Raw genomic sequence first — 12492 nt, forward strand, 5'->3', positions numbered from 1 at the left:
GCCATGGTTGTGTAAACAGCCTCTAAGATGGCAACATGATAAACTGCAGACCTGAACATCAGCATGTTAGCATTGTCACTGCTAGCATGTTAGCATGCTGATGTTAAATTGCGGAAAGTAATCAAGTACAGTGTGTTTTGCTGCTACTTTAAATAGATGTTGATGGCAAAACCTGAACTCCAGTAGGCCTAACATTATTGGCCGCATGAGTTTAACTTCTAACAGCATTTCTTTATTGTTGTATTGGTGCTTTGAGTTAAGTGGAAACAGACAGTTTTTACTTGGATATTGTTTCCAAGTGGTGGTATTTTATTTCCTCCCTCTTCTGTTAGGACGTATCAGACCATTTGAGTGAATCAGTGGAGTTTCCTTTCACCCTCAGCCACGAGTCATGTTGTCCACCACTGCTGGCTCCTGTCACTCGAGCACCGAGCTGTAACATTGTGATGAGTGAAAAATAACCTCTGTGATTGTACAAAGAAACAGACATGATATCTGATCTGTCCTGTTTAGCTTTGAGCCGTGCAGCCATTTCACATGTAATTTGTGGATTTTGGTGAAACCCCGTGTCAAAACACCTGGCAGAGATGGAGGCGCTGTAAGACATTCGTCATGTGTGTTAATAGCTGCCTGGGGACATGCGTGAGCCTCACCGGATCTTTTGCAGCTGTACGTTGAGAGGGCACAGGAAATATTTACATTGAAGGCATCAAAGGAATAACTGTGGAGTGATGTTACAGCGGCTCCTGCTCGACGGACCGCACCATGTGTTCCACTTCACTGACACTTGTCCTCAGCGGTATAAGGACATCTCAGTTATTCCATCCCTTCACATACATCCCTCTGTGGCGTGCACATTAGGCACATGCCTCACACCACTGGATTTAGCGAGGCTTTGTTACAATAAAACTAAGCCCCTGACAACTCTTGTCCATTCCGCTGGACTTCTGAGTATCAGTGACATGCTTTTGACGTTTTCTGAATACCACGGATGCTATAACCGACATGTTGGCAATTTAAGGAAGTGGTCTCTCTTACTTTTTCTCTATTATGACTGAATGAAATCATCCACTCTTGTGTTTTTGAAGCATTTATATTGATCTTTGGATGCACACAAACAAATCAAAACACTGTAATGGATTCCGTCATCAGCTGAAATAAGCGAGATGACAAATCATAAATTAAACTCATAAATATTGCTTCTTTCTTTGACTCTTGGAAACGAGTACAGAATAGTGTATTTATCAAATAAAACATAAATACTTGACTTCACACATGAGCTCCAGTCACTTTAGGAATCCAGTGGTATACATGATGAAACATGAAACATGACAGTGAGGAAGAGCAGATGCCAGATGGTTTCAGAAGAAAGTAGGGCAAAAACAAAAAAGGATATGGGCTAATCAGTTTGTGAAGCAGATGAGGAGTTTCTCATTACACAAATCAGTCAACATGCAGGAGGTGATGGAGACAAATCGATCCTGTCTTCTTCAGGGAGCTCGATCCTCTCGCTTCTTTTCCTCTTTCTTTTCCTCTTTAGCGATTTGAGCTACAAGACATGGACACAAGTCAAGATGTAAATTTTTAGCACAAATTATGAAACCAAATACTAACTACATTCTGTTCAACTTTTAATTAAAATTGTAATAACAGATTTCTTTGTCCACGTGGGGGTATCAGTAACCAGAACACAATACTGATATATTATTTTTTAAAGGCCACAAAAGACTTTATAAAACTTTTTTTCACATATGCAGTAGTTCTCCCCATGACCTGTAAACACACTTTAATGTGTAAAATTGGTGGAATTATCCTTTAAGTCCACATAGCAATAATGTCAACAAAAATATTTACACATCCAGCAAACACAGAGCAATATTCACTCGCTTTTAGCTCCGTTTTTGGTCTCCACCATCTTTGTTGACCAGCTAGATGCTAACTCTGTCTACCATTTTGTTGCGAAGCAGCAAATGTATAGTTGATTTTAGAGCATTTCAGAGTGTTGAAAGTGAATCCAAACGGCCCCGATCACATAGAAACTTGTTGTCACAGGTGCAGCTGCTTCATAAACGCCTTAGCAAAACAGTGTGTTACAGCTGTGGAGCGGGACGTCAAGCGTAACTGGTCATCATATGTAATTATTCATTATCTTTTAATATTAATATTATATTTAAAAAACACTAGGAATATACAACCATACAGTATCATAGGAAAACAGTGGATTTGCTGGTGATGCATTTCTAGTGAGTTGAGGAAAGTTAAGGGGAATCTTGTGAAGTCACATCCTCCATTGATTATATAATTTATATTTTTAGTGTATATCTTTTTTTATTATTATTTATACTTCTTCTACTAAATGTTAAGTAAGGAAGTAAAGTTCAAGTGAAGAAGTGTTCTTCAGATAATTGTCTTTAAGCGTAGATGATTTGACAAATCCTGCCGAAGCAATTATCACAGTGTGGGGTGGGGTTGGGTCTAACCTCAGGATCACAGGTTGGTTTCAAGCGTGACAGGACAAAACATCAAGTGAAGGGTGAGAATTAAAAGAAGGAGGGAGACGCTCATTTAGAGTGGATGGATCACGGCTTTAAGATCTATTTAAACCTTCAGAATGTATCCATAAATTCATGTTAACAATGCTGGGGTTGTGATTCTGACCACGTGACGTAATACTTTCATGTTTGTGTTTGTTGTTACTATAAACACTGTGATATAATATTCAAGTAGATTCCCCTTTTTTAAAAGATGAAGACCCAACCTTTGGTACTACTTTATTGTAAAGGAGGATACAGGAGTGGGTCATGAGAAAAAGTTTGTGCCCTATGTGTTTGTCCCTGTACCACCCAGCTGGATACTTACGGCGAACCTCCAGTTTACACTCCACTATGTCTTCTCCGCTGTCGTTCACTGCTTTGCACGTATACACTCCTCCATCGAACAGACAGGGCTTACGGATCTCCAGCGTCAGGACGCCCTGCTTACTGAGCATTCGGTACTTGGCTTCATTAGAGATGTCCATCTTGTTCTTGTACCAGGTCACTTTGGGCTAACAAGGCAGGACAAAGGATTACATCATGTCAGGTGATATTCATTGTCACCACTGCACAATTAGTCCTGCTTCACTACTAACAAGAATAATCACTGGATTTAAGTGGATGGATACTGTTTCACTGAGGACAGGGTGTTTATTACTGCTACGAATCCCCAAATGTTTGCATGAAGAGGAGTGAACATTAACATTTAAAGGAACAGTTCACCCAAACTACTCACCCTCATGCCGATGGAAAGTCACACAAAGTTTCTTGGTTCACAAAACATTTCTGGAGCTTCTCCTAAACAACTGAAGTAGATGGGGAGATTGGGGACTTTGTTAAAAAAAATAGCAGTGCAAGAGAATAAAAAGGCTCCGTTGAGCTTGTCCACCCTGATCCAAGTCTCCAGAAGCCTCAAGATGCTAAAGTTTTGAAAAGACCTTTTTTACTCCCATTTTTTAAGCCATAGTCTTCACTGTAGCTGCTAAGCTAAAAGCGTACCAGCACATATGCCACCTGAGGTGGGTGCACAAGCGCATAAATAATGTCTTTTCAAATCAATTTTGGGTTTCAGGGCTTTCAGTGACTTGGATTAGCAAGTCTCATGCACCCACGACAGACGGGATGCGTGCAAAAACTTGAAGCTTAGCAGCTACAGTGAAGATTGTGGCTTTTAAAAGGGTGTAAATAGCATTTTTTTAAAAACAAGTCCCCATCTACTTCAGTTGTTTAGGAGAATGGTGCAAAGTTGTTTCACCCAACTTTTGATCAACATCACCCCCATGTTGATCAAAAGTTGGGTGAAACAACTGAGATAATGACTGAATTCTCATTTTTGAGTGCACTTGTCCTTTAACTTTAAAGCAAACAAGGACAAAATAAGTCCTCAAAGTGCTCCAAATGAAATTGTAATGGCTACTGTGATACAGTTGAAAGCTTGAGGACAAGCTACACAATGGACCAGGAGTAAATATTAAAGTTATAATGGCAGCTATTATCAAAACAGCATTTAATTGACATCTGATTTCATCCAAGATTTGTTTTCTTTGAACTGGATCACAAATATCTCTTCACGCACATTTCCATGTAAGGACCCTACTCACCTTTGGTATTCCTCTGACGGAGCAGCTGAGGGTGGCGTTGTACCCTGCTATGACGGAGCGGTTCACCAAAGGATGTGTGAACTTGGGAGCCTCTGAGAAGTCATGTTCCTTGTGGTTGGGCGGCTTGTACGCAATACCTGAGGGGACAGACAGACAGACGGACAGTCAGTTCCACTTTTTTGCATTATAATTTAATACAGTAATGTTTATACTTGCAGGAGATAAAATCAAAATCATAGCTGCGTTGTACACTCTGCCCACCTGTTTTCTGGATGTAAGCGCTATCTTTTGTGTTGCAGGGGTCCAGACTGAGGCCCACCAAGTTTATGGCGAAGACCCTGAAGACGTACTCATTCCCCATGATGAGGTCAGACACGACGCAGTTGGTTCGCCTGTACTGTTCGTAGACTGTGAACCACTCCTTTATATAAATCACAGAAAAATGTTTCAGGTTCACATGTTCAAAATGAAATTACGGTGGATGTCGCACAGGTAGGTGACGAATTAAAAGGAAATGTGACTAAATGAGTTCATCAATCATAATGAATGATTGGATGTGACAGTCACCGGATCGAACAGATCAGATACATATTGATTCTGAGTATTTGAAACGGTTTCAAAACTGATATTTTGCAGTATTGATTCGTCAGCACCAGTTGTGTTTTTTTGTTCTCACCAAGACCCACCAACCCCAGAAGTAAATTAACTAAGATGCTGTTACTTTTTACACAAAATAAGCCTAATAAGCCTTGTTCTATTTATATTTGCATAAAAATCCAAAATGTATATACTCAATTTTCCCTGTGGTATCAAACTTGGTGTCGAATATGTCACTTTGGACTTTTTTTTTTTACATCTTATAGACTAAATGGTCATTCAGTTATCCCTGTAGACAATCTGCAGATTAATCAATAATGAAAATAACAGGTTGCTGCCCTTCTTGAAAACACTTTCTGTATCTAGTTGTCAGGTTCTGTTAACTCCCCTAAAACACCTGCACCTGAAGACTGCAATTAGACTGCTACTCCTACGACAATTTGATAACTATGAAAAAAAAAAACCCAAAACAAACTACAATGACATTTTACCTTGCTTGTACCACTTTCAATCAAATATTTGAGCGAATACTGCTTGTAGTTCAGGATACAAATGTAAGTCAGTGGGTTGATCGTGAGTAAATTTGGGAGTTGTAACTAATTTTAAGGTTAAGCATGAGATAATAAAATAATTAGTAATAACTTAAGGGCAGAAACAGGTCCATCCATTCTAGCCCTAATAAAGTGACACTGTCTTTTCACTCACACAATCACAAATCATATTTAACCATAAAAAAATAACAAATAACGTTGTACAATCATGATGTAGAGACATCCCTGCTGTGACTTTTTGTATACCTGAAACTAAAGGCGTTGTGTGCTTGCTCTTAGTTTAAATTAATTTATTTAAGTGCAAGGATGAAATACGATATGTCTACATTTAAACTACGAGTGTCCTCAGCACTTATCAGCCGTTATCTCTGACATCAAACAGGTTCACAGTACATTGTTATTGGTAACATGATCATCAGAATCCACAAGCTTGCTATAAAGAGTCGCGAGTGAAATTAATTTGATCTAATAATGACTCCGGTGAAACATGAGCCATCAGCCGACCTGGGCAGCAGAACAATGGCCCTGCGTCACTGAGCAGACAATCCGGACCAGGTCAAGGCTACGAGGATCAGATTAGGACATTCCTGGCCAACACTGTTCCTGGCAGCCCGAGGTGGAGGATGGTGCCAACCGGCCCATAATGCATCACTCCAGGCCCACAGAGGAGACTGTGTGCTCAGCGTTGGCTGATTACAGTTTATATATGTCACAAGAGAGGCTAAAATATCCCTCTGTGTCCACGCAGCGTTCATCCTCCCACATGTACAGACACACTCATTCATGTTCATAGAGGCTAAATGGCTGCTATGGATCAGTTTCAGTAAACGAGAAGCTTTGAGATGAAACAACACGAGTCCACTCGGTTCCAAGTAGCCAAGACCTGACTTGAAGTTAAACGAGGTCCAAATTACTTTAAATTTTTTAGTTTCTCGTTGTATTCAGGATGAATCAAAGCTGCCGCATCATCATCAAAATAGAAAAATGTGCTTTTTCAGCCGACACAAGAGCGCGTCATGCACTTTCTGACTGCAGCTGCTCATTATTGCATGTAAACGGGGATTTTAGTGGAATCTTGATTTTCACCAATCACCTAAGTAAACAGCTTGTTAGAATAAAACCATAATATTTTATGACAATGAAGTCACTGAAAACCAGTCTGACTGTCTCCTGGTCCAATGTGGATGTGCTTTTTTTTTTTAAATTGTAATACATCTACATTAGGTTCAGGCATTTTTTTAAACCCACTCAGACCTCTAATGTCACATGAACATACATACTTATAAGGTTTACGTCCAGCTCATTGTTCTAAAATGTTTTAATCTGGATAATAACTTCTTGCCATCAACATTCAGCTTCTTTGGAATATAAAATAAAAACAATTGTAATCTCTGCTGCGAGGCCCAAAGTGTGTGGAGTCTCACCATAGTCTTCTTGTCAGCTTTCTGGATGTTGTAACCACTTATTTCACAGTTACCGTTGTCCTTAGGCGGCTTCCACTCGAGTGCCACATTGAAGCCCCAAACATCCATAATCTTCAGAGCCTCAGGCGGTCCTGGGAGATCTACAGAGGAAAAATAGCATTAAAGGGGCACTGTGTAGTTTTAGAGAAGAAATTCAAACTCAGAAATGAAATATTTACAATGTTAATGAGGTAATAATACACACTCAAACTTATTTTTTCCATAACTGAATAAACAAGCTGTTCTCAGAGGAAAATAAGCTCCCCAGAACACAGTTTGAAGCTAAGAAGGTGGCAGTGTCCCTTCATACCGACAGCCAGCTCTCCATCTGTTCAGTCCTGCTTACCGACAACCTGCAGCATGACACTTGCTGAATCTTCCACGTTCTCAATCTGCACCTGGAGATCATACTTCCCCGAGTGGTGTCTGTCTGTCTTGCGGATGAAGAGGATCGTGTCCACCTCGCTGTTCCTCAAGCTGGCGAATGTGGGCTTCAGAGGCTCCCCCTCTTTGGTCCATGTCACCTTTGGCCTAGGCTTACCCTGCATGACCACAAAAGACAAACGACAGAGGGTTTCAGTTCAAAACAGCGTGTCAGATTACAAATCATACATAAAAACGAGCAATGTCCACTGATAAACTGTCTTCAACTACATTACCATCTGTGTGTTATCTTTGTGCATTCGTTCACGTTTAAAGGTCTTAACATGCTAGAGACGTTTCGTACAAATAATTCGCAGTGCCGATCTACCAAGAGTGAGTTTGTGTGTAACTGGTGTTTTAACGTATTAATACATAAATAAGGACCGGACTGGAGCCCCGGGTCAGTCAGCGTAGATGAACCTGGTGAATGCAACCTCTCTCTACCTTTCAGCGAACCATTTAATGCTGCACTGCGACCCCAAAGATCCCCGGGGCCCAATAGTTTTGAAGCAACATATTTGCAATTTTGCAAATTCGCATTGTTTATTTGTCTCATCCCCGGTGGGTAAAGGCCTTTATCGTGGTGTTTGTACTGTAGAAAGTACAGCGTCTTGGTGTTTTAGTGATGGTTTCAAGAAGGTGTCTGATGGATTTAGCCTGATGTACACTGCACCTGGAATGGGATCATAATGTTGACAGTGTCTCCAACTTTCCTGATGAGAGTCTGGCGGAGATTTCTGGGGAGCCAAATTTTAGGCCGTTCTGTGAGGAAAGGAAAAGCACAAAATCAGAGTCATGACGAGGACTGGAAAAGATGTAAGAAGTGAGTTTAAATTTGGAATATACAAGTTTTGGTTATCATGTCTCATTAGGGCCAAGAGAGTCGTTAAGCGGGTCGGATCTAAAAGTACTGACGCATTATCTCCCTGATGGTGACGGGTTGAGCCAGAGTGGCGGGAGCGCTGGGTCCCGCCATGTTGTGGGCTCGAACACGGAACTGCAGCTTGTCTCCGGTGGTGAGACCTCTGATCGTCAAAGCTGTCCTGTCAGTCAGACCCTCGATGGCTGGTAACCATTCATCCGCTGCAACACACAACACATTGAAATGACTTGATTCACTTAAAATGGAACTAAAGTTGAAAAATACTGATAGACGTTCCTCTGAGCTGAGATATGTATGTTGGAAAGAAACAACAGTTGATGACAGCAAGTACAATTCAAATGTAACTACAAGTTAAGACATCTAATAGAGAATTCCAGGAAAGGTTAATTTGGTCACATAATTATAATGCTGACGACCTGGAGGCACACCTAGAGCACAACACATTACGAGAAATATTGCTCAGGCTTTCATCTAAACTGACGTGTCGACAGACGCGTGAAAACAATAAACTTTTATCTGTAATTTATTTTACCCTGACTGTTGATAGCTGACAGCCTTTGGGGATTTAGATAAATTGTGAAACTCTTTTCTGCGCTTTCAGCTTTCATTTACATGTTCTTTCAAGCCTGTTGCTTACAACCCGTAACAGTAAAACAACACAAATTAACACTTGACAATTAACACATTGTAAATAAATCATGGCATTTTTATTAGGTGTGGCAGATACACCGATCAGCCACAACATTAAAACCACTGACAGGTGATGTGAATAGCATTGATCATGTTGTTACAACTCAGCTGTGGATGTCAGTACCTGATCGTTACCACAATTATGTGTGTTCAAAATTACTTGTGGCCCGACAATCCTACTCAAACTAAATCTTTCAAATTGGGGTAACAATTAATTGAAGCTATAAAAAATCTTATTGGACAGTAGGAAAGAGTTCTTGAGTAAGCATACTTACATTCCTTCACTGGATTACTCTCATCCTGTTCCCAACTGACAATAATTTTTGGTAATCTGACTGTCCTGTGTGGGCTGTGTAAACGTTGACGATATATGCTATTAAAAACCTTCCTAATCAAAAGCATGCAGGCGAGCAGCTCCGGCACTTACTGCCCTCCTTGCAGTACTCAACCCCATAACCCTCGAGTTCTGCCGAGCCGATCCTCTCAGGCCGACGCCACTTCAGCGAGATGGAAGTGTCGCTGATGTCGTCCACGCACAGTCCGATGGGCGCACTTGTAGGAGCTGAGAGTGAAGCAGAGGGCAGATAAATGGGCTGTTAGTCAGTTAGAGCATTAATCAAATACATTCTGAATTAATTCATGGACAAGTGGATGAACCTGAATTATTATGCAACATAAGAAAAAAACAACAACAAAGCATTTTGACAGCAAACATCTCATTTCATACACACAGTATCTTTATGAACCATCATCGAATAAAGAATGAGACTGAGGGGTCTTAATGAGGACAGCAGAGGAAAAATAGAAAAGACACAGTCATTCAACAAACAGCATTAGAAACAATCACAGACATCATGCAGGCCCACCCACAGAATAAATGAATCTATTAAGGGTGACGTAAATGAGTATTACTGCATGTAATCTAACAACAGGCTGCTTGATCCGGGCGATATCAAATATTTGTGTTATCAGTTATCAAAACAGTCTATTAGCCTGTAGTAAGCCGGCTTATGTCATCCCGGGAAAGATGAGCTGTCTGACTGACCTACAGTTCACAGCTGGGCTGAAGTCTAAGTGCCCGCTGTACCTTCTGTCCCGCAGGGATGAAATGACATGATTTGAGTGCACATTAGAAAACTTTGGTTCATCAGCTACTTCCCACGCACTGCTTTCACCACGGACGTGCCAAAAGCAAACAACCGAGACTAGAATGCCTTGTTTTCAAGCAAAAAAAGCAAATGATGAAGCAAAATTACTAATACAGTGTTTAATATTGGGTTTTAAGACCTCTTCTCTCATTTACTGGCTCACTTATGTAAAACTGTGTGGGTCAGGACGACTTGTGGAGGGTGACAAAAGATGCATAAATGACTGCTTATAGAGATAAATAATGGTGATAGATCACGACATGCCAGTTTAAATCTTTAGGAGTAAGTCTTGATGATACATTGAAAATGTCAGCGGACACAGTGGATTGTTCCAAGATCGTCACTCACATGGCTATTTTAGTACTGATTACTCATTTTTCATTTTGAGGCAAATGTCAAAGCACGTCTAGAGCAGCAACCTCCACCAACAAGTAGATTCATACATTTGTGTTTTAATAGTTGAGAGTGATCAGTGCAGCTTGGCTTTAAGAGCCCAGCCGTGAGAATAGAATTTATGGTATTTTAAGTTTCTGAAAACCTTGGATATGTTCAAATGTATACGTGTCCAATGTTCAATGTCCAATTAACATTTCTACAATATGTGTCATTTTATGTTCACATGAACATGAGCTGACTAATGTCAGGAGGTTGAGGGGACGGTGGTAGCGGTAAATTTGGGAGAGCTAAAGAGAAAAAATAGTATCACCAAAAAAATAGACTCATTATCAAAATTCGGAAACTCCACTAATGCTTTCAATTTTCGTTCGTGATAAGCCGAGCTTCGGAGCGTTTCCGCTGGTTTTGGTTCTTGTGTTTGTCTTTCATATCAGCGTGCAGTTTTGGTACCACTCTGGTGTTTAATATCACTATCACTTTCGCCAAAAGCAGGTTTCATAGAGAAAGCAATGTGCGCTATTCATTATTAGTATTGAATCAATATTAATTGCCACGCCTTGTTGAATTGTGGCCATGCAATATTTTCTTTCTCAGATGTCACCAGACGGGCTACACACATTTTCATTCTGAGGTAGTATTTACGCAGCCGTGTATTTTTGTGTTGCTGCACCAACTTGTTGACAACATGAGGACACACTGAGAGGTGTTGAATTTAGTTGATGTGGCCCTGTCGTCACAGAGGTCAGGACTCCTTGTCAGAGGACTCAGGCTAAGTATACAGTAAAAGCAAATGATGGAAACGCGTGTCAGAGGTCAAGGGTTTCCTTGTGCGTCACCGCAGGAGGGTTTGTTTCAAAAAGTAGCTCAGGGTATTCCAGACAGTAAGTGATCGGCAAGAATCTCGTTTAGATGTTTTCAAACAGAGATGTCTTTTACTTGCGACATCATCCACCATGCTCGACTCTGTCAAGCATGTACATGACAGAAAAATAAAAGGGTGGAACATTCAGACAATTTGACAATTTCCCCATTGTCAGTAACATGAAAACAAAATGATGCTTTATTTCTATTTCATTTAAAAACAAATAATGCCTACTGCCAACAGGTTCAGGCTCTGGCTCTGGCTCAGCTGCAGGAACAGGCTCCGCAGGGGTCTTCTCTGCGGGGGGATCACTTTCTGTTGGGGGGACACCCTCTGCTGGTGGTGTCTCATTCTCAGCTGGAGCTCCCTCTTCCCCGCTGGGAGCTGCGTCTGCAGGGGAGTCTGCTGCTGCTGCTGCTGGTTCATTACTGGCTTCTGGTTCCGGCTCTGCCGCAGGAGGTGGAGGTGTCTCTGTCTCAGGCTTGCTGGCTTCCACCTCCACCTCTGCCGGTGCCTCCACTGGAGCATCAGCTGGGGTCTCTTGTGCCGGTTCTACAAGTTTCTCTTCCTCCACCGGCTTCTTCTCAGCTGTTTTTGGAAGTTTAGGCTTCGTCATCCTGTCTCAGGCTTATGCAGTCCTGCTGCTGATTGAAGCTGATGTTTGTCCGCCTCTTCTACAAAATGCCTTGCTCAACCTATGCTCTCATTCTCTCTCACGCACACAGACAGTCTATCTTTGCTATTGTCTTTGCTGCAGTGACAGCAACGCTTCCTTTGGAGCAGCCTCCTCCACAGTAGCTTGAACCCCTCTGTGTTAAGCAGCTGGTCCCAGCGGAGCCCAGTGCTTCCAAGCCATTATTTATAGAGAGGGATGCCGTGGATAGTTTCCTAATCAGCTGTCTTACGAACGATTGGCCATCTGGATACGATGATGTTCCCTCTTAAATCAACAAGTGGAGAATGAGATGGTACTTTAAAAAAAAATGAATGATAGACTTAGAGGCAATCCAAACCTAAGCCATTGCATCAGGCTGATAAAGTAGCACTAGCTGCAGACCTCTGGACTACTTCTACTTTAATCTGTCATGAAACCCCTTTAGCTTCCACTGACTGGTTGCTAGTCTTCCTGGGGTCGTTATTCACATTTCAACCACAAAAATACACTAATTAAAATAGCGCCATAATAACAAGAACAAAAATATAGAACAGGCCAAACGCTAGAAAAATAATGAAAAGACAGTTAGATTGACACCTCTTAGTTTGACAGCGTATCTCTCAGTCCCTGGTGGACGTAATACATTACACAAAATTACTATACTTATAAAAAATGTTATTAATTAGTTT

The 12492-nt window shown here is 41.2% G+C and overlaps 1 protein-coding gene across 1 annotated transcript in view; it reads right to left on the reverse strand.

Annotated features, from left to right (window-relative positions):
- Nucleotides 1-897: 897 nt before the first annotated feature.
- Nucleotides 898-12492, reverse strand: part of mybpc3 (myosin binding protein C3) — a 39292-nt gene continuing 27697 nt past the window's right edge. Inside the window, exons 20-28 of the mRNA XM_084351948.1 lie at nucleotides 9170-9304; nucleotides 8085-8252; nucleotides 7843-7931; nucleotides 7093-7288; nucleotides 6708-6847; nucleotides 4397-4556; nucleotides 4136-4272; nucleotides 2860-3046; nucleotides 898-1549 (exon numbers count right to left, since the gene is read on the reverse strand). Coding sequence (XP_084208074.1) covers nucleotides 1491-1549; nucleotides 2860-3046; nucleotides 4136-4272; nucleotides 4397-4556; nucleotides 6708-6847; nucleotides 7093-7288; nucleotides 7843-7931; nucleotides 8085-8252; nucleotides 9170-9304 — 1271 coding nt within the window. The 3' untranslated portion in view covers nucleotides 898-1490. The remainder of the gene's footprint in view (nucleotides 1550-2859; nucleotides 3047-4135; nucleotides 4273-4396; nucleotides 4557-6707; nucleotides 6848-7092; nucleotides 7289-7842; nucleotides 7932-8084; nucleotides 8253-9169; nucleotides 9305-12492) is intronic.

The sequence above is a fragment of the Pagrus pagrus genome (genome assembly GCF_965226575.1).
Source record: "Pagrus pagrus genome assembly, chromosome: 1".
NCBI lineage: Eukaryota > Metazoa > Chordata > Actinopteri > Spariformes > Sparidae > Pagrus > Pagrus pagrus.